The sequence below is a fragment of the Trachypithecus francoisi genome, unplaced genomic scaffold, assembly GCF_009764315.1.
Source record: "Trachypithecus francoisi isolate TF-2019V2 unplaced genomic scaffold, Tfra_2.0 Contig01579, whole genome shotgun sequence".
NCBI classification, from domain to species: Eukaryota; Metazoa; Chordata; class Mammalia; order Primates; family Cercopithecidae; genus Trachypithecus; species Trachypithecus francoisi.
The window spans coordinates 29,711,701-29,732,222 of record NW_022681442.1 but is presented as its reverse complement, the minus strand read 5'-3'; the positions used below and the strand labels follow the sequence as shown (position 1 = coordinate 29,732,222).

The window sequence follows — 20,522 nt, the reverse complement described above, 5'->3', positions numbered from 1 at the left end:
GGATGTTATACTCAATAACCCCATTATCTCAGAGGCTGCTGAAAGCTATTCTTGTTCCTTAGCCTCCCCAGCAGTGTACACTTAACCATGTGTGTGTGTCTGTGCACGCGCACATGTGTGCACCCATGTATGAGGGTAAGAGTGTTTTTTAGGGTGAAAGAAAACAGCTACATAAGCAAGAAAGAAGGGTGGGTGAGGGGACCACTTTGGCACTGGAACAAAAAGACCATAAAGTGAACAGGAAGACAGGAAGCAAACTCACTAGGTGAACAATTAAGAGATTTAAAAGAAATACACTAAATTCTCATTCCAAACCCCAAGCTTGTCACTTAATCGTAACAATATCTGAAAAGTCATTCTTGAAGAAATACTGAACTTCAGCTTAAGGCATTCCAAATTAAGAAAAAAGTTAATACATTAACCATAGTTAAAACTTATCTACCTTAAGAAAATTACAGATCAGGAGAATCACCCACTTGCAGTATGATTCAGTCACTATTCTCTTTCTGTGAGCAATCAGAGAATAGGATTTTGAACTTGGTCCTAATAAAATGCTCATTAAGTGTAAAGCATTAAAATTTTAATTTGAAGAGATTCATTAAGGGCCTCAAATTACTTACCCTGAAAGTTGTTTGGTTAGATAAAGGTCAGACTTTAGTCTCTTTCGACTAATAAGGTTAATAGCAGACATCTTCCTAAAGTGTAAGACTTCAATGGGATTGCCTGCCAAGTGTTGGCAGGAAATATTTAGCATGTAAGTCTTCAGGCAAAAAGTTCCCAAATTTTGGGATAAGTTTAGGAGGGGTTTTAGATACTAAAGTCACAGTCATCTAAAACACAGCAGCCCCCAACTAAAAATCTTACTATTTAATTACAATGTCTGAATCTCCTAAACCAAGAGTCCGTTACTGTGCTGCAGTTCACCAAGCAGCCCTGCACTGGCCCCTCAAAGTACTCCTTTGTGAACCATTAGATCTGTGGAAGCAGCTGAAGCAACAATTACACCAACAAGTGGAATCTCAAAGGTGGAGCAATATATATATATATATATATTTTTTTTTTTTTTTGTATAGCAAAGCAATGATACAACTTTCCTATAGAGAGGAAAACATACAGAAACATACAGGGCCTTGTTTGTGTTCCAATAAAAACAGCAGTTTCTAAGCAGCTGCATTTTAAGAATCTCACTGAAGGATCAAACGGGAAGAGAGAGGCAAATTGTTTAAACACAAATAACTTTGACAGTTAAAGAACTAGCATGACTAGGCCATGAAAAACAAGTGAAAAGCAAAAAGACTGACACTTGAGCAAATTTAGGCTCTGAGTGTGTCGAAGTACTTTTAACTTCCATTGTCACAATCTAAACTAAGTATTCTTAGAAGAGAAAGGTCTACAGCCTTCCTGCTGCCTTTCACCTGCTGGGGAGACACAACATTATGGTAGTCATTAGATGCACTGCATTCCAGATCTCAAAGACATAATTTGGAGATACCGTCAACTGGCAAACTAGTCTGGAAGGCCTCACAGCTGTTAGGTGTCTGAAGACTTCACATGCAACCCAAGCCCTTCTTACTACAGAAGAGGTGGCTAAGAGTTTGTTCACTCTGCCTTAAAAATCCTTTTCAGATGTGGGATCAGCACAAATACCTTTCATAAACAGCAGAAGCAAATGCTGCACAACATCAGAATTTTACTGCTAAGCATTTATATCTCTATCCTTGATCATCAACTTGGTGTTAAATATCCCACAGTATTCCTGGATAACTATAGGTCAGATTTTCTGACACAGGTTCTTGTTTTCTAAACCACAGAAAGTAGTGTCATGGGTATCTAACACAAGCTGTTAGCGAAAAGGAGCCTAAGGCAGCACTCATTACCATTGGTTCACTGGAGTACACACTTCCAAGTCATACTATTTTTTGCTCTCTGCTAAGAGAATACTGACTGAGAAAAGAAAACTCCCTGGACTGCCCTCATTCAAAACCATCAAGTTCTCCCTACCAAGGAAAGCAAAACATCTCTCAAGGTTAAGGTAATATCTTAACTTTTATAGAAAAGAAAAATGGGCCAGGTGCGGTGGCTCATGCCTGTAATCCCAGCACTTTGGGAGGCCGACGTGGGTGGATCACAAGGTCAGGAGTTTGAGACCAGCCTGGTCAACAAGGTAAAATCCCATCTCTACTAAAAATACAAAAATTAGCCGGGCATAGTGGTGCGTGCCTGTAATCCCAGCTACTCAGGAGGCTAAGGCAGGAGAATCACTTGAACCTAAGAGGCAGAGATTACAGTGAGCAGAGATCATGTTACTGCACTCTAGCCTGGGCAACAGAGTGAGACTCCATCTCAAAAAAAAAAAAAAAGAGGAAAACTGAAGATGTACTTAGGAACTACTCTAAGGAAGGGTCAAAATGCTAAATCTAAAAAAAAAAACAAAACAAAACAAAAAAAAACACACTATGGCAATTTCTCAAAAAATTAAATACAGAATTATCATATGACACAGCAATTCCTCTTCTGAGGATATGTCTCCAAAAAGTGAAAGTGGGGTCTCAAACAGATACTTGTATACCCAAGTTCATAGCAGCATTATTTATAATAACCAAAAAGTAGAAGCAACTCAAGTGTCCATCAACAGATGAATGGATAAGCAAAATGTGGTATATACAGACAGAGGAATATTATTCACCCTAAAAAGAAAGGGAATTCTGACACATGCTACAACAGGAATGAACCTTGAAGACACAAGTGAAATAACCAGTATTTTATAGTTCACCAGGAGCTTTCATATGCATTACGTCATATAATTCTCACAACCACTACCTGGTGAAATAGTTGCTATCACCATCAGCTCCACTTTACAGATGGTGGATAGAGGTCCACAGAAGCTAAGTAACTTGCTCATGGTCACACAGTAAGTGGTAGAGACAAAAGAAAAAAATACAGTTTTTCCAACTCAAATTTCCATATTCCTTTCAATACATCATGGTGAGTTTTCTGTTTACCCCTCCATGTTAGTCTTCAATGTAGCTTTACAGAAGGAGGTATTATGGCTTGCAAGAAAGAGCAGCCCTGAACTTGGACTTCGAAGACCTAGGATTAGGCTGAACATGGTGGCTCAGCCTAATTACGCCTGTAATCCCAGCACTTTGGGAAGCCAAGGCAGGTGGATCATTTGAGCTCAGGAGTTTGAGATCAGGCTGGGCAACATGGTGAAACCCCATCTCTACAAAAAAATACAAAAATTAGCTAGGTGTGGTGGCACGTGCCTATAGTCCCAGCTACTTGGGAGGCTGAGGTGGGAAGATTGCTTGAGCCTGGGAAGCAGAGGCTACAGTGAGCAGAAATCGTGCCACTGCACTCCAGCCTGAGTGACAGAGTCAGACCCTGTCTCAAAAAAAAATGGAAGAAAGATGGGGAAGGGGAAGGGGAAGAAGAGGAAGGGGAGGAAGAGGAAGGGGAAGAAGAGGAGGAAGAGGAAGAGGAAAAAGAAGAAGAAGAAGAAGAAGAGGAAGAGGAAGAGGAGGAGGAAGAAGGGGGACCTATTATTAATTCTCAGCTTTGCCAAGGAACAAATACGGGGACTTCTACAATATACATCTTTAAGACTCAGTTTCTTCACTGGGAAAAAGTATATTTTTAAAAGTACATAATACACCCTATAAAGTTTGAAGATTAAAGAAGGTAGTATAAGAAAGAGCAGCACAAAGTCTGGCATTTAATAAGTGAGAACAGATGTCAGAAAAAAAAAATGGTAAACTTTTGCAGGCTTAGCACCACCTGTATTTTTTCCTGATCTGGCCTTACTGTGGTGACATTCAATCACTTCTTTCCAATAATCTCTTCAAAAAATTGATTTGTTTGTTTTGAGACAGGGCCTCACTCTGTTACCCAGGCTGCAGTGCAGTGACATGATCTTGGGCTCACTGCAGCCTCAACCTGACCTCCTGGGCTCAAATGATCCTCCCACCTCAGACTCCTCAGCAGCTGGGACTACAGGCATGTGCCACCATGCCCAGCTAATCTTTGTTTATTTTGTTTTTTAGAGACAGGGTCTCACTATGCTGGCTAGGCTGGTCTTGAACTCCTGGGATCAAGTGATCCTCCCACCTCTGCCTCCCAAAGGTCTAGGATTACAGGCATGAGCCACTGAGCCTGTCCATAACTGGATCTTTTTGCTACTTTAGATGTATACTGAGTCCGATTATTAGCAACAGTAAAAATTATGTGATTATTGCAGCAAGTTAATCAGAGAAATTTAAGGAATGAAAATGAAGGTATAGGCCTGACAGTCATACAAAGAGAAGAAAGAGGTTACATGGTAACAAGGCTCAGCCCAGTCCTTTCTTAGCTGTTGGAAAAAGGAGAGGTCAAAAGCTTAAATTAGCTGCTTGATGGCCCTTGGGAAGAACAGGGACAGCAGCCAAGCCAGAAATCACGAAAGGAAAAGCAACAAAGTAGAAGATAAGGCAAGTATAAAGGAATGTGATCAAGGAAACAGGCCCCACAGGAAAAGGAGCTGCCTGAAAGGCCTACATAAATACATGAATAGGTCAACACAACATAAATTATACCCATATGCACTTCATACCCTAGCCCAGAACCTGGTGCTTCATTCAAACACCCACATTTGTCATGCTGCCCTTGGGTCATAAAGGGATATTTGGGAGAAGGCAGTTTGTAATTCCTGATTCTTCCAGAAAATTGCATTTATCATAAGGCCTCACCACAGTATCTGGATTATTTGCTAGGTGCGGATATGCATTTATTTGTGAGATTTATAAAATTGTGTTTGACGCAAAATGACTCTGGGGACAGGTAAGGCAGATCAACCTTCACTGCAATCTTGTTAGCACATCTCACCCCATGCTCCCTCATCCCAGTCCTCCTAACACACACATTTCACACTTCTCCTTTTATGCCCAGATGTGCCAAACATGGTAGTAAATCACTGCAGGGACAGGACATTTTACCTTTAAATAAAAAGAAATAAAAGATATAGGAAAAAAATCACAGACCAGCTATGTCACACATTAGAATCTATACCAAGTTGTAATGTGTCCTATTACTAGGAATGTCTGGCAAGTCTTACATCTGGAGCTAAATCAAGTTCCCCATCTGTTGGATTTGTCTTTTACTCAATGTTAATTTTTCAATTGTTTATAAGAACAATGTAATAACTATTGAGAAAACAAAAAATCATAGGCACAAAGGGAGCAAGGAACAGAAGAAAAGTCGAATTTAGGTTTCCCAATGGTGAAAGCACTTTCTCCTCTCCATTTACCAACAGCTCACACCAGCCGCATGAGTGGTGCCTCTTCAAGACCCTGACCAACTCCATGCCTGACACAACTTTATCCAATATATATGGCACTCTGTAATTGCCTTGCTGTTTCATAAGCAACCTAAAATGACTCAGCCCCATGGACTCCATTTGCCTCTGTTTACCATAAATAGAAACAGTCACGTAAAGTAAAAGGTCAACATTCTAGATCTCCATGAATCATTCACTGAAGGCATGGAGAAAAGCGGAAAATCTTTGGAGAAAAGCTTTCAGATGACCTATACACAGAACACTCTGGCAACTAGCATGCCTGAAAAGGCATCTCTCATTAAAAAAATTCACAGAACAGCCAGCACTTTGAGCTGTTTCAATATGATAAAATAAAATCCTCGTGTACTCCTGCTTTTCCTGATCAAGTACAACAATTTTTCTTCCACTCCTACAGACATCAAGGCTTAAAATAGTAGTAGTGTTTAACACACTCTACTTAGAAAGGTACAATAAACCTAAGGAAGAGCCAAGGAACTCTGCAAGAGATACTTTTCATTCCTTACCTGATATTAACCAATGCATGGGTCACCTTGCTAGCTGCTTCCTTCCACTGGCCTGCATTGGTAGAAAGCCTCAGTACTGCAAAGAAGGAAAGAACACAGATCTGTCAAATCCCCGGCATAAAACACAAACATGAGGAATGAAGACACATCTCAGAATAGCACTCTCAGAATAACCAAACAAAGCCTATGCCAATCTTCTGTTAAAAACATCCTCAGCTTAGATAAAAATACAAGGGCTTATAGAATTCTCTCAACTATTTTCACTCGAGTTTTTTCTCTAACTTCTTTTCACTTTCTATCAAAATACTCTACTCCTTCTCTGCCTTAGGTTTTCCCTCCCCTCTGCTAACAGGGTTCCATAACTTAATTTTTGCATGTATTTACAATCTACACTGGGGTGGTGAGGTGAGGGTAACCTGGTTGCCATATTTATCATTGCCCTAATGGTAGGGGCTGATTTAATGGAACTGGCTGGCTTAGTTGATGTCCCTTCCTGCTCTATGTATATGTATAAACTCCTTAACATATAAACTCAGTCAAACAGGACACATCCACATACAGGATGGTCATGTGTCAATCAAGGATTAACCTTTTTTTTCTTTTTAAATTATACTTTAAGTTCTAGGGTACATGTGCACAAGGTGCAGGTTTGTTACATATGTATATATGTGCCATGTTGGTGTGCTGCAACAATTAACTTGCCATTTATGTTAGGTGTATCTCTTAATGTTGTCCTTCCCTACTCCCCCCACCCCACGACAGGCCCTGGTATGTGATGTTCCCCACCCTGTGTCCAAGTGTTCTCATTTTTCAATAACCACCTATGAGTGAGAACAGATTAACCTTTATTTGGTGCTCTGACTGAATTGTGTGACCTACAAAATGAATCTACAAGAATGTTCTTCCCTTGTGTGACCAAATTCTCTCCCTTTTCCAAACTCACACACAGAGGAAAGATAATAGAAATACAGACCTGAATATATCCTCTATCAGCTATGATCTTCAGAGTCACACATTAAAGTACCTATGCCATTTTAGAAAAGAGACAAACAGCACAAGTGCTCCTTGAAAGAGCAAGCACATGGTAGGCACTCTAAGTGTATGTTTTAATGAATGCTAATTAGTAAGAGCTAAATATATGGAGACTTTACTATGTGCCAGGCACTGGACCAAGTTAGGGTATATGTAATGTAGCATACAGATGAGGAAAACCAAGACTGAGAGGAGACAAGTACAGTAACTGATTGCAGTCATTCACACAAATTGTAAGTAATGGAGCTGGAATTTAAACCTGGAGGGAAACGACTCAAGAGCCTACATTTATGCAGAGAAGAACAAGATCTCTGAAGCCAATGGTCAGGGTCCAAGTCCAGCCCCTGCCACCCACTAGAGAATAACAGCAAAACCTATATGAAAGAATTGTTATATATAAAGTTCTTAGATTAGTGCCTGCCACATAGTAAATAAATTTTAGCTATTATTAATTTCAATAGACTACCTCCCAAATGAATGAATGAATGTACTGTATCTGAGACTTTCCCAAAAGAAAAAAAGCAGGGCCCCACTAACATTAAGAAATGCGTGACCAATCTGTATATGACCTTCATAGCTGAGTATCATGACTATGTACGCCTGACCCAAGATTCTCAAGAGCTATAGCAGCAGCTCTATCAGAGGGGAGGGCCTGTAGCTGTAATAGGGGAAAGAGAGCTCATGTGGCTGCTCTACATCTGTTTCAGCAATGTCTCACGTTTATAAATTCATGCAATTTTATGAAAAAGAAGATAAGACAGAAGGCTTAATAAAACTCATCAACAGTGCTGCTTTTTTAATTTATAAGATTTAGTGCAAGGGAATTTGGTATAGTTCCAAGTTAGAGCTCTACAATCTGAACTCAGGTTTCACTGAGTGCATGTGTGAATTTATTCATGTCATGAACAAAATTGTTTCAGGAAGCCATACATGTATTGTTCAACTCAATTGTGAAATTTATTTAGATGCATTGGTTTTTCACCAGATCCTCCACAAAATCACAAGTTCTCTGATGGTAGAACCTAGACGTTTATGAAATGGAGCTGAATTTTACCTCCTCACATTTTCACAGAGGTATTAAACTCTGTCCACAGATTACTTCTCTGTAATACCCTGTCAGCTCTGTTCCTTACTGAACAGGCACCCAGATGACCTCATCACTGCATTTCCTTTGGAAACGCCATTGGTTTTTACATTCTTTTCTGAGCTACCAAATTGAAACACAAAATTATTTCAAAATTCCCTAAAAGTCTCAAACTAAAGCAATCATTTATGTAGTAAATTATAGTACACAAAAATAATATGCAACCATTTAAAAAGAGACATGAAAATTACAAAAAATACAAATTGTACTTTAAAAAACACAAGCTAGAAGGATATCATGATTACAACTCTGTAAAACTATGCATGCATGTGGGTTAATATACAACAATGAAAACAGTGGTAGTACTAGAACCAAGGGATTATAAAATTTTAAATATTTTCTATGCTTTTCTTTAGTATTGGTAATTGTCTTTGATTTTAAAAATAATAAAAGACAGATTAAAACATAACGTCATTTACGGTTCTGGGTACCTTCTGTGGAGGTCCTTCCCATACAGTGGACTTCACTGCAGCCAAACAGGAAGATTAAGTATGTGCCTTTACCAAAAATGTCTTAGTGAGCCGGGCACAGTGGCTCATGCCTGTAATCCCAGCACTTTGAGAGACTGAAGTGGGTGGATCACTTGAGGTCAGGCATTCAAGACCAGCCTGGCCAACATGGTGAAACCCCATCTCAACTATAAATACAAAAAAAAAAAAAAATTAGCTGGGTGTCATGGCATGTGCCTGTAGTCCCAGCTACTCAGGAGGCTGAGGCAGGAGAATTGCTTTAACCCTGGAGGCAGAGCGTGCAGTGAGCCAAGATTGCACCACTGCACTCCAGCCTAGGCAACAGAGCAAGACTCCATCACAAAAAAAAAAAAAAAAGTCTTTCCTCTTTTAGCCAAGATGCAGTAATAAGACATAACTTACCCTCCTACTTTAAACAACAGAAACCTGGACAAAACATATGAAACAGTGGTTGTCAGACATTGGAAAACAAGCAATATAGAACTGTGATCCCCCAAAAGGAGGAAAACAAAGAAGGTGAACCCTACAACTGCCCTGCAGAAAAGTTCCCACACTGCAGGGCTGGGAAGAAGAATCTAAACAGAAGCCAGAAATCTTGCAAAGTTGAAGACACAGAGACCAGCATTTGGAGAGGCCAAGACATCTAGAGGATGTGGGGCAGAAAGCTGGCAAGGAGGGAGTTTGACAGACAGCTCTGGAGATCCCTTGTATCTCTTGCAGACACTGATCTATGCATACAGAAGAAGAAACTACCCAAGGCTGAGGGCGAAGAATCACTGGAAAGGAGAAGAAACTGAGGAGTTCATGACACGCTCGGCAACGAAAATAACTTGTGCTTCCACCAGCAAGAGTGGAAAGACCTAGTAACACATGGAGTATCAGGCAGGTTCTGTAAATGGGTACTGCATTTGTAATGGGACAAACTAGCCTACATTCAAGGTTGCTCTTGATCTACCCTCAACCCTTAAAAGCAAAACCTGAAAAGATCCAACTGATTCCACATAACATAATCACATTCCAGAAAAAAGTACAATCTTACATAAAAGAAACATAACAAAATCCAGCATCCACATCATAAAAATCACAATTTCTAAATTCTAATGACAAAAATAACCAGGCACGCAAAGAAACAAAAACATATGAACCATAAGAAACAAAAAAAATATGAAGCATAAGCACAGGGAAAATCAGTCAGTAGAAACAGACCTAGACATGAAGAAAGACAATGGAAGGAGAAGACAAGGACATTAAAACAGCTATTAGAAATATGTTCCATATATTCAGGAAGACTGAGGAAAATTTGAAAATGATGAGCAAAGAAATGGAAATATTAAAAAAGAAACCCATGGCTAAGCACAGTGGCTAATGCCTATAATCTCAGCACTTTGGAAGGCTAAGGCAGAAGGATTGCTTGAGCCTATATATATATAATATAGGTGTATTATATATAATATATAATGTAGGGTATTATATATAATATATAATGTAGGTGTATATATATAATATATAATGTAGGTGTATTATATATATATAATGTAGGTGTATTATATATATATAGGTGTATTATATAATATATAATGTAGGTGTATTATATATAATATAGGTGTATTATATAATATATAATATATGGTGTATTATATATAACAAATATATAATATATGGTGTATTATATATAATATATAATATATGGTATATATAGAGAGAGAGAGAGAGTCCAAACTGAGAAGAGCAGGGACAAAACATATTTGAAGAAATCATAGCCAAAACATTTCCACATTCGATGAAAACTAGAAATGTACAGATTCAAGAAGTTCTAAGAACCCCAAGCAAAATAAACATAAAGAAAACCATGCCAAGGCATGTGATAATCATATTGTTGAAAACCAATGACAAAGAGAAAATATTAAAAGCATTCAGAGGCTGGGCATGGTAGCTCATGCTTGTAATCCCAGTACTTTGGGAGGCCGAGGTGGGTGGATCACCTGAGGTCAGGAGTTCGAGACCAGCCTGGCCAACATGGCGAAACCTTGTCTCTACTAAAAATACAAAAATTAGCCAAGCATGGTGGTGCACACCTGTAATCTCAGCTACTCGGGAGGCTGAGGCATAAGAATCGCTTGAACCCAGGAGGCAGAGATTGCAATGAGCCCAGATGGCACCACTGCACTCCAGTCTGGGGGACAGAGTGAGACTCCATCTCAAAAAAAAAAAAAAGCATTCAGAGAAAAACAAAGATATTATGCACAGAGAAACAAAGATGAAAACAACAGACCTCTTACTAGCAACTATGTAAGCCAGAAAACAAAGAAATGAGATTTTTAAAATAATGAAAGAAAAATTTTATATTAAACAAAAATACATTTTTAAAAAATGGTAAAGTTCTACTTCCAGCATGGTGGAGTAAGCCCATTAAAGCCTTATCTCCTGCTGATTACAGCTAAAAACCCTAGACAAAACATGAAAAGTAATTATCTGAGGGCTCTGAAAATTAAACAAAAGCAGACAGATTATAGAGGGAAGTCAAAACTTGGAGAGGCCGGGCGCGGTGGCTCAAGCCTGTAATCCCAGCACTTTGGGAGGCCGAGACGGGCGGATCACGAGGTCAGGAGATCGAGACCATCCTGGCTAACATGGTGAAACCCCGTCTCTACTAAAAAAATACAAAAAATTAGCCGGGCGAGGTGGCGGGCGCCTGTAGTCCCAGCTACTCGGAGGCTGAGGCGAGAGAATGGCGTAAACCCGGGAGGCGGAGCTTGCAGTGAGCTGAGATCTGGCCACTGCACTCCAGCCTGGGCGACAGAGCGAGACTCCGTCTCAAAAAAAAAAAAAAAAAAAAAAAAAAAAAAAACTTGGAGAAACACTCACAAGAGGGTAGGTTTCCAGGTTTTATTTTTCCTATTTTCTCTTACAGCTTTGCCCCAAGAGTCAGCCAGTTCCAGAGCTGCATAGTGGAACTGTGTGGATGGCTAAAACTCTAAAGCAAGCCTCATCCATCCGGAGAAAGAAATCAAGAGGCCAGGCGCAGTGCCTCATGCCTGCCATCCCAACACTTTGGGAGGCCAAGGAGGGTGGATCACTTGAGTCCAGGAGTTTAAGACCAGCCTGGGCAACATGTCGAAACCCTGTCTCTACAGAAAATACAAAAATTAGGCCAGGCGCAGTGGCTCACGCTTGTAATCCCAGCACTTTGGGAGGCTGAGGCAGCTGGATCACCTACAGTCAGGAGTTCGAGACTGACCTGACCAACATGGTGAAACCCCATCTCTACTAAAAATACAAAACTTAACCAGGCGTGGTGGTGCATGCCTGTAATCCCAGCTACGTGGGAGGCTGAGGCACAAGAATCACTTGAACGTGGGAGGCAGAGGTTGCAGTGAGCCGAGATCATGCCTGGGTGATACTCCATCCCGGGTGACAGAACAAGACTCTGTCTCAAAAGAGAAAAAAAAATCCAGAAGATTATAACCAATCTCTGAGTGTATACAACTTAACATTAAAAATGTCCAGGAGGAGGCCAGGCTTGTGGCTCACGCCTGTAATCCCAGCATTTTGAGAGGCCAAGGCAGGCAGATCACCCAAGGTCAGGAATTCGAGACAAGCCTGGCCAACATGGCAAAACCCCATCTCTACTAAAATACAAAAAATTAGCCGGGCATGGTGGCAGGCACTTGTAATCTCAGCTACTGGGGAGGATAAGGCTGGAGAATCTCTTGAACCCAGGAGACAGAGGTTGCAGTGAGCCACTGCACTCGAGCCTGGGCGACAGAGTAAGACTCTGTCTCAAAAAAAAAAAAAAAAAAAAAAAAAACTGTCCAGGAGGTAATCCAAAATTACTCATCTTATAAAGAACCAGAACATATAATAAAACAGAAAAATGTGACCAATTCTCAAAAGAAAAGGCAAAAAACAGGTATCTGAGATGGCACAGATGTTAAAATTATCAAGGACTTTAAAGCAGTTATCATAACTATGCTCCATGAGGAAAAGGTAAACATACTTGAAACGAATGGAAAGACAGAAGTTCAGCAAAGAAACTGAAGCCATAACAAAGAGCCAATTAAAATATTTAGAAGTAAAGCTGGGCACAGTGGCTAATGCCTTATAATCCCAGCACTTTGGAAGGCTCAGGTATGAGGATCACTTGAGCCCAGGAGTTTGAGGCTACAGTGAGCCAAGAGTACACCACTGCACTCCAGCCAGGGTGACAAATATTTAGAAGTAAAATATGTATTATGTGAAATAAAGAATTCACTGAATGGGCTTAAAAGCAGAATAGACTGACAAAGGAGTCAGTGAATATAAAGAATAATAGAAATAATTAAATATGAAGAATAGAGACAAATGGGGGAGGGGAGGGACAGGGCCTTAGAAACATATCGGACAATATCGAAAAGTCTAATCTTTGTGATACTATAGTGTCAGAAAAGGAGGAGACAGAAATTGGGGCAGAGTTTCTGCCCCCAGTGAAAAAAGAATGGCTAATAACTTTCCCAAATTTGCTGAGAGTCAAGAAGCTCAGCAAACCCCAAATAGGATGAACTCAAAGAAAAATTGTGCATAGACATCTCATAATCACACTACTGAAAGCCAAAGATAAGGAAAAAAAAAAAAAAACCTTTTAAGAAGCTAGAGAAGGCAAGGCGCGGTGGCTCAGGCCTATAATCCCAGAACTTTGGGAGGCTGAGGCGAGTGGATCATGAGGTCAGGAGTTCAAGACCAGCCTGGTCAAGATCGTGAAACCCCGTCTCTACTAAAAATACAAAAATTAGGTAGGGCACGGTGGCTCACGCCTGTAATCCCAGCATTTTGGGAGGCCAAGGCGGGCAGATCACGAGGTCAGGAGATCGAGACCATCCTGGCTAACACGGTGAAACCCCGTCTCTACTAAAAATACAAAAAATTAGCCGGGCGTGGTGGTGCGTGCCTGTAGTCCCAGCTACTCGGAGGCTGAGGCAGGCGAATGGCGTGAACCCGGGAGGCGGAGCTTGCAGTGAGCCGAGATTGCACCACTGCACTCCAGCCTGGGTGACAAACCGAGACACCATCTCAAAAAAATAAATAAATAAATAAATAAAAACAAAAATAAAAACACAAAAATTAGCCGGGCATGGTGGCAGGCACTTGTAATCCCAGCTACTCGGGAGGCTGAGGCAGAGAATAGCTTGAACTCGGGAGGCAGAGGTTGCAGTGAGCCGAGATCAACCCACTGCACTCCACCCTAGGTGACAGAGCAAGACTCCATCTCAAAAAAAAAAAAGCTAGAGAAAAACAACATACTACAAACAATGGAACAATGATTCAAATGACTACAGATTTATTTTCAGAAACCATGGAGGCCAGAAAAAGGAGAATAATAGCTTCAAAGTACTTAAAGATAAAAATTACCAACTAAAAATTCTATATCCAGCTGGGTACAGTGGCTCACACCTGTAATCCCAGCTACTGAGGATGTTGAGGCAGGAGGACCACTTGAGCCCAGGAGCTTAAGGCTGCAGTGAGCTATAATCACACCACTGCGATCAGCCTGTAATCCGCACTTGGGAGGACGAGACCGGATAACGAGGTCAGTAGATCGAGACCATCCTGGCTAACAGTGAAACTACTAAAAATACCAGGGCGATGGCAGGCGCCTGTAGTCCCAGTACTCGGGAGGCTGAGGCAGGAGAATTCCAGGCGAAGCTGCAGTGAGCTGAGATCGGCCACTGCACTAAGTGCAGAGCACACACTGCACCCCAGCTTGAGCAACAGAACAAGACCCCATCTCTTAAAAACTAAAAAAAAAAAACACCACAGTGGCTCACACCTGTAATCCCAGCACTTTGGGAGGCCAAGGCAGGTGGATCGCCTGAGGTTGGGAGTTCGAAACCAACCTGACCAACATGGAGAAACCCCATCTCTACTAAAAATACAAAAGTAGCTGGGCGTAATGCAGCATGCCAGTAATCCCAACTACTTGGGAGGCTGAGGCAGGAGAATCACTTGAACCCAGGAGGCAGAGGTTGCGATGAGCCGAGATCGTGCCACTGCACTCCAGTCTGGGCAACAAGAGCGAAACTTAAAAATAAATAAATAAACAACTAAATAAATAGACCCTATATAGTAGCAAAGTTTCTACACTTTATTGAAATGGTACAATGCTAACTTTAAGTAGACTGCAAAAGGTATATACAATGTAATCTTAGAGTAACTGCTAAAAAATACAAATATAGCCAAAAAGCCAACTAATAAATTAAAATGGAATATTTAAATATATTCAAATTATCCAAAAGAAAGCAGAAAAGCAGGTACAGAAGAGCCAGAAAGTGGGGGGAGGAGCAAACAAAATAAGTGGTTGAACTGAAAGAAACTATGTTGATTATTGCATTGCAAATATGCATGGATAATATGCCAAATAAGATACAGAGATTGTCAGACTGGATAATAAACAAGACCCAACTGTAGGCTGTGTACAAGACAGACACTTTAAATATAAAAATATAGCTAACAGGAAAATATATAAGCCAGCCACAGTGGTATGTGCCTATAGTCCCAGCTACTCATGAGGCTGAGGCAGAAGGATTAGTTAAGCCCAAGAGTTTGTGGATGTATTGCACTATGATCACATCTGTGAATAGCCACTGTACTCAAGCTACATAGCAAGAACTCACTTCTAAAAAGAAAAAAATTAAGGTATGCATGCAGATACTAACAATTTAAAAAGCCAGAGTGGCTGTATTAAAGTCAGACAAAGCAGAATTCAGAACAAGGAATACTACCAGGGTGAAGGAGGATGTTATATAATGATAAAAGAGTCAATTTGCCAAGATATAATAATCCTAAATGTGTATCTATCTAACAGCAGAGCTACAAAACACATGAACCAAAAAGTGAAAAGAACCAAAACGGGAAAACAGACAAACCCACAATTATAGCTGAATGTTTCAACAATCTTCTCTGTCCCAGAAAAATTTGTGAAAACAGAGAACAATATCATCATACAACTCAACCAAACTGAAACTTACAGAACTCTCTACCCACCAAGAACAAAATACAAGTGCATGTGGAATGGACCATTTACCAAGATACATCATACTCTGGGCCATAAAACATGTCTCAATAAATATCAAAGCACTGAAATAATACAAACAATATTCTTGGGCCAAAACAAAACTAAATTAGAAATTACTTATAGAAGAATATCTGGAAAATCCCTGAGTATCTGAAAATTAAGCAACACATTTCTAAAAACTTCAAAAGTCAAAGAAGAAATTCAAGGGAAATGAGAAAATACATTGAACTTGAAAGACAATAAAAATATAATGAAAAAATGTATGAGCTGCAGCTAAAGCAGTACTTAAAGGGAAATGTATAGTACAAAATATTTATATTAGAAAAAAAGAAAAGTCTCATATCAATGAACAATGCTTGCACCCTAAAAAACTAGCAAAAAACGAGCAAATTAAACTCAAAGCAAGCAATAAGAAGAAAATAAAGAGCATAAATCAATAAAACATAAAAATGACAGAGAAAAAAATCAATAAAACTAAAAGCTGGTTCTCTGAGGAGGGGAAATCAATAAACTTGATAAATATCTATCCAAACTGACAAAGAAAAAAAAAAAAAGAAAAAATACAAATTACCAATACAGGGAATGAAAGAGGGAAGCTGAGTACAGACCCTATAGACATTAAAAGTGAATGTTACAAACAACTGTATGCCCCATACAAGTGACAACATAATAAAACAAACTTCTTCAAAGACACAAACTTCCAAAGGTCACTGCTAAATAAATAGATAACTTAAATAGTCCTGTACCTATTAAATAAATTGAACTTATGGTTTAAAATATTCCAAGAAAGTAAACTCCAGATGCAGTGGCTTCACTGGCAAATTTTACCAAACATTTAAGAAATAAACCACTCTTAAACAAATTATTCTAGAAAACAGAAGATGAGCGATGAGAGAACACATCCCAATTCATGTTATGAGGCCAAAATTAACTAACATTGAAACCAGAAAAAGACATTTTAAGAAAGTAAAACTACAGACCAATATACCTCATGAATACTAGCAAATTGAATACAATACTATATAAAAATGATAGGTTATAATCGTGTGGGGTTGGTCGACCTTTAAAAATCAATCACCAAGCCGGGCGCGGTGGCTCAAGCTTGTAATCCCAGCACTTTGGGAGGCTGAGACGGGCGGATCACGAGGTCAGGAGATCGAGACCATCCTGGCTAACATGGTGAAACCCCGTCTCTACTAAAAAAATACAAAAAAATTAGCCGGGCGAGGTGGCGGGCGCCTGTAGTCCCAGCTGCTCGGGAGGCTGAGACAGGAGAATGGCGTAAAGCCGGGAGGCGGAGCTTGCAGTGAGCTGAGATCCGGCCACAGCACTCCAGCCTGGGCGGCAGAGCGAGACTCCGTCTCAAAAAAAAAAAAAAAAAAAATACAAAAAACTAGCCGGGCGAGGTGGTGGGCGCCTGTAGTCCCAGCTACTCCGGAGGCTGAGGCAGGAGAATGGCGTAAACCCGGGAGGCGGAGCTTGCAGTGAGCTGAGATCCGGCCACTGCACTCCAGCCTGGGTGACAGAGCAAGACTCCGTCTCAAAAAAAAAAAAAATCAATCACCATACTAACAGACAATAGTAGGAAAACCATGTAATCATGTCAATAAATGCTAGAGAATGTTTAACAAAACTCAACATTCATTAATGACAACAATTCTCAGGAAATAAAATGGAATTTCCTCAACCAGACAGAGGGCATCTATGAACAATCTACACGTAACGTCACATTTAATGGAGGATAACCTTAATTCTTTCACCTTAAGACTGGACACAAGGCAAGTTATGTCCATCCTTATCCTCTAATTTAACATAGTAGTGGAGGCTGTAACCAATACAATAAGGCAAGAAAAAGAAATAAAAGGCATACAACATTTACATACAACATGAGTGTCTACGTAGAAAATCCCAAAAAGGTTACAAAAACTAGTAAACCTAGTAAGTGAGATGACAGGATACAAGATCAAAAATAGCAAGATAACAGGATACAAGATTAAAAATCAGCATTGTTTCTTGCTTGTGTAAAATGGTACACCCACATTGGAAAAGTGAGGACATTCAAACAGTGTGGCAGTTCCTCAAAAGGTTATAAACACAGAGTTACCATATGACCCAGCAATTCTGCTCCTAGGTATATACTCAACAGAATGAAAACATGCCCACACAAAAATCTGTACATGGAAGCTCATAGCAGGATAATTCAGAATAGCAAAAAGTAGAAGCAACCTAAATGTCTACCAATTGATGAATGGATAAATAAAATGTGGTATATCCATACAATGTAATATTGTTCCACAGTAAAAAGGGAACAAAGTACTGTTACTTCATGGATACAACATGGATAGGCCTTGAAAAGATCCAAAATAAGCCGGGCGCGGTGGCTCAAGCCTGTAATCCCAGCACTTTGGGAGGCCGAGACGGGCGGATCACAAGGTCAGGAGATCGAGACCATCCTGGCTAACACGGTGAAACCCCGTCTCTACTAAAAATACAAAAAACTAGCCGGGCGAGGTGGCGGGCGCCTGTAGTCCCAGCTACTCCGGAGACTGAGGCAGGAGAATGGCGTAAACCCGGGAGGCGGAGCTTGCAGTGAGCTGAGATCCGGCCACTGCACTCCAGCCCGGGCGACAGAGCGAGACTCCGTCTCAAAAAAAAATAAAAAAAGAAAAGATCCCAAATAAAAGAAGCCAGTCACAAGAGACCACATATTATATTTCATTTATATAAAATGTCCAGAATAGGCAAATTTACAGACACAGAGAATAGATTAGTGATTGCCTAGGGCTCAGGAGATTGCAGTAAATGGGGTCACCTCTTGTGGGTAGGTTTCCTGTTGGGGTGATGAAAATGCTCCAAAGTTCATTGTGGTGATGGTGGTACAACTCTCTGACTATACTGAAACTCACCAAATTGTATGCTTTAATGGGCAGATTATACGGCAGGTGAATTATACCTCATAAAGCTGTCATAGTAAAAAATAAAAAAGTAGTTTTTCTGCATATTGGCAATGAACAATTAAAAATTAAAATTTTCAAAAATATTAATAGCACCAAATGCCATGAAATACATTAAGATAAATCTAATAGAATATATGCAAGATTTTCATGTTGAAAACAACAAAACATCAGTGAGAAAAATCCAAGACATCAATAAATAGATATATTTTGTCAGGGATTGTAAGGTACATTATCAAGATATCAGCCTTCCCCAAAATGATCTATAGGTTTGCCATAGTCCCAATCAAAACTCCAGTAAGCTTTTGATTAAAACATATACTTGCTGGGTGCAGTGGCTCATGCCCGTAATCTCAGCACTTTAGGAGGCCAAGGCAGGAGGATCACTTGAGCCCAAGAATTCGAGACCTACCTGGGCAACATAGGGCAACCTCATCTATATAAAAAAACAAAAATAAATTATCTAGGCATGGTGACGCACACCTGTAACCCCAGCTACTCAGGAGGCCGAGGTAGGAGGACTGCTTGAGCCCTGAAGGTCAAAACTGCAATGAGCTGTGATTGAGTCACTGCACTCTGGCCTGGGTGACAGAGCAAGACACTGTCTCAAAAAAAAGAAGAAAGCCAGGCACAGTGGCTCACACCTGTAATCCCAGCACTTTGGGAGGCTGAGGAGGGCAAATCACTTGAGGTTCAGAGTTCAAGACCAGCCTGGCCAACATGGTGAAACCCCATCTCTACTAAAAATTTAAAAAATTAGCCAGGTATGGAGGCGTAGGCCTGTAATCCCAGTTACTTGGGAGGCTGAGGCAGGAGAATTCCTGGAACTCAGGAGGTGGAGGTTGCAGTGAGCCGAGATTGTGCCACTGCACTCCAGGCTGGACAACAGAGTGAGACTCCATCTCAAAAAAAAGAAAAAAAAGGAGGAAGGAAGAAAGGAAGGAAGCAAGGTGGTTGGGGGAGGGGGGCGGAGGATGAGGAGGAGGAAGAAGAGGAAGAACAAAAACAACAACAAGAACAAACAGCAGCAGCAACCAATTCTTATAGAAAAGTTCTAAATAACTTATACAGATACTCTTTTCTGCAGGTCGTGGAGCTTAACCTCCCTATTCCCTAACTTTTTATGTTGGCTGCATTTAGTGATTTGCTTCCATGATAAAAACAAAAAGAAAAGAAAATAAAGAACAGACTATGAAAAAGTAGAAAAAATTACAACTCTGCGGTGGAGAAACATGGCAAACACTACCTTAACCAAGTGATCAAGATTAGTATCATCAGTGATAAGTCAGGGTACTTGGACTGTGTGGCATTTTTCTCTATAATCCACAATCCAAGTCAAACCATGAGTAAAACACAAGACAAACCCGAATCAAGGAACATTCTTGAAAACTATCAGGGTCACAAAAAAACAAGGAAACACAAACAGTCACAGACCAGAGAAGACTAAGGAGTCACGATGACTAAATATAATGTGGTAACATGGATGGGATCCTGGAATACAAACAGGACATTAGTAGAAAAATTGGTAAAATCTAAATACACTTTAGAGTTTAGGTTTGTTTTTATGTGGTAAAAAAAGAAAAAAAAAAGAAAGAAAGAAAAGAAAGAGAAAAGGAAAAGGAAAAAGAAACGGAAAAGAAAAAGAAAAGGAAAAAAGGAAAAGAAAAGAAACACACACATCTCATAAAATTTACCCTCTTAACCATTTTTTCAAAAAAGATTCATCAATGGCAGTAGTAAGAAGGGGGAAAAGAGAAGTTCAGTCTTTTTAACTGACTGTGAATGACTGAGATACTTTACTTTTGGAGTAGCTGCTCTTAACCATTTTTTTTTTTTTTTTTTTTGAGGCGGAGTCTCACTCTGTCGCCCGGACTGGAGTGCAGTGGCCGGATCTCAGCTCACTGCAAGCTCCGCCTCCTGGGTTTAGGCCATTCTCCTGCCTCAGCCTCCCCAGTAGCTGGGACTACAGGCGCCCGCCACCTCGCCCGGCTAGTTTTTGTATTTTTAGTAGAGACGGGGTTTCACCGTGTTAGCCAGGA

General features: G+C 40.2%; 1 protein-coding gene across 3 annotated transcripts in view; it reads right to left on the bottom strand.

Moving 5' to 3' along the window:
• Window positions 1-20,522, bottom strand: part of ARMH3 (armadillo like helical domain containing 3) — a 230,573-nt gene that overhangs the window by 97,083 nt on the left and 112,968 nt on the right. For all 3 annotated transcript variants that reach the window (XM_033184890.1, XM_033184899.1, XM_033184909.1), the window contains one exon: window positions 5,836-5,911. In XM_033184890.1, coding sequence (XP_033040781.1) covers window positions 5,836-5,911 — 76 coding nt within the window. The remainder of the gene's footprint in view (window positions 1-5,835; window positions 5,912-20,522) is intronic.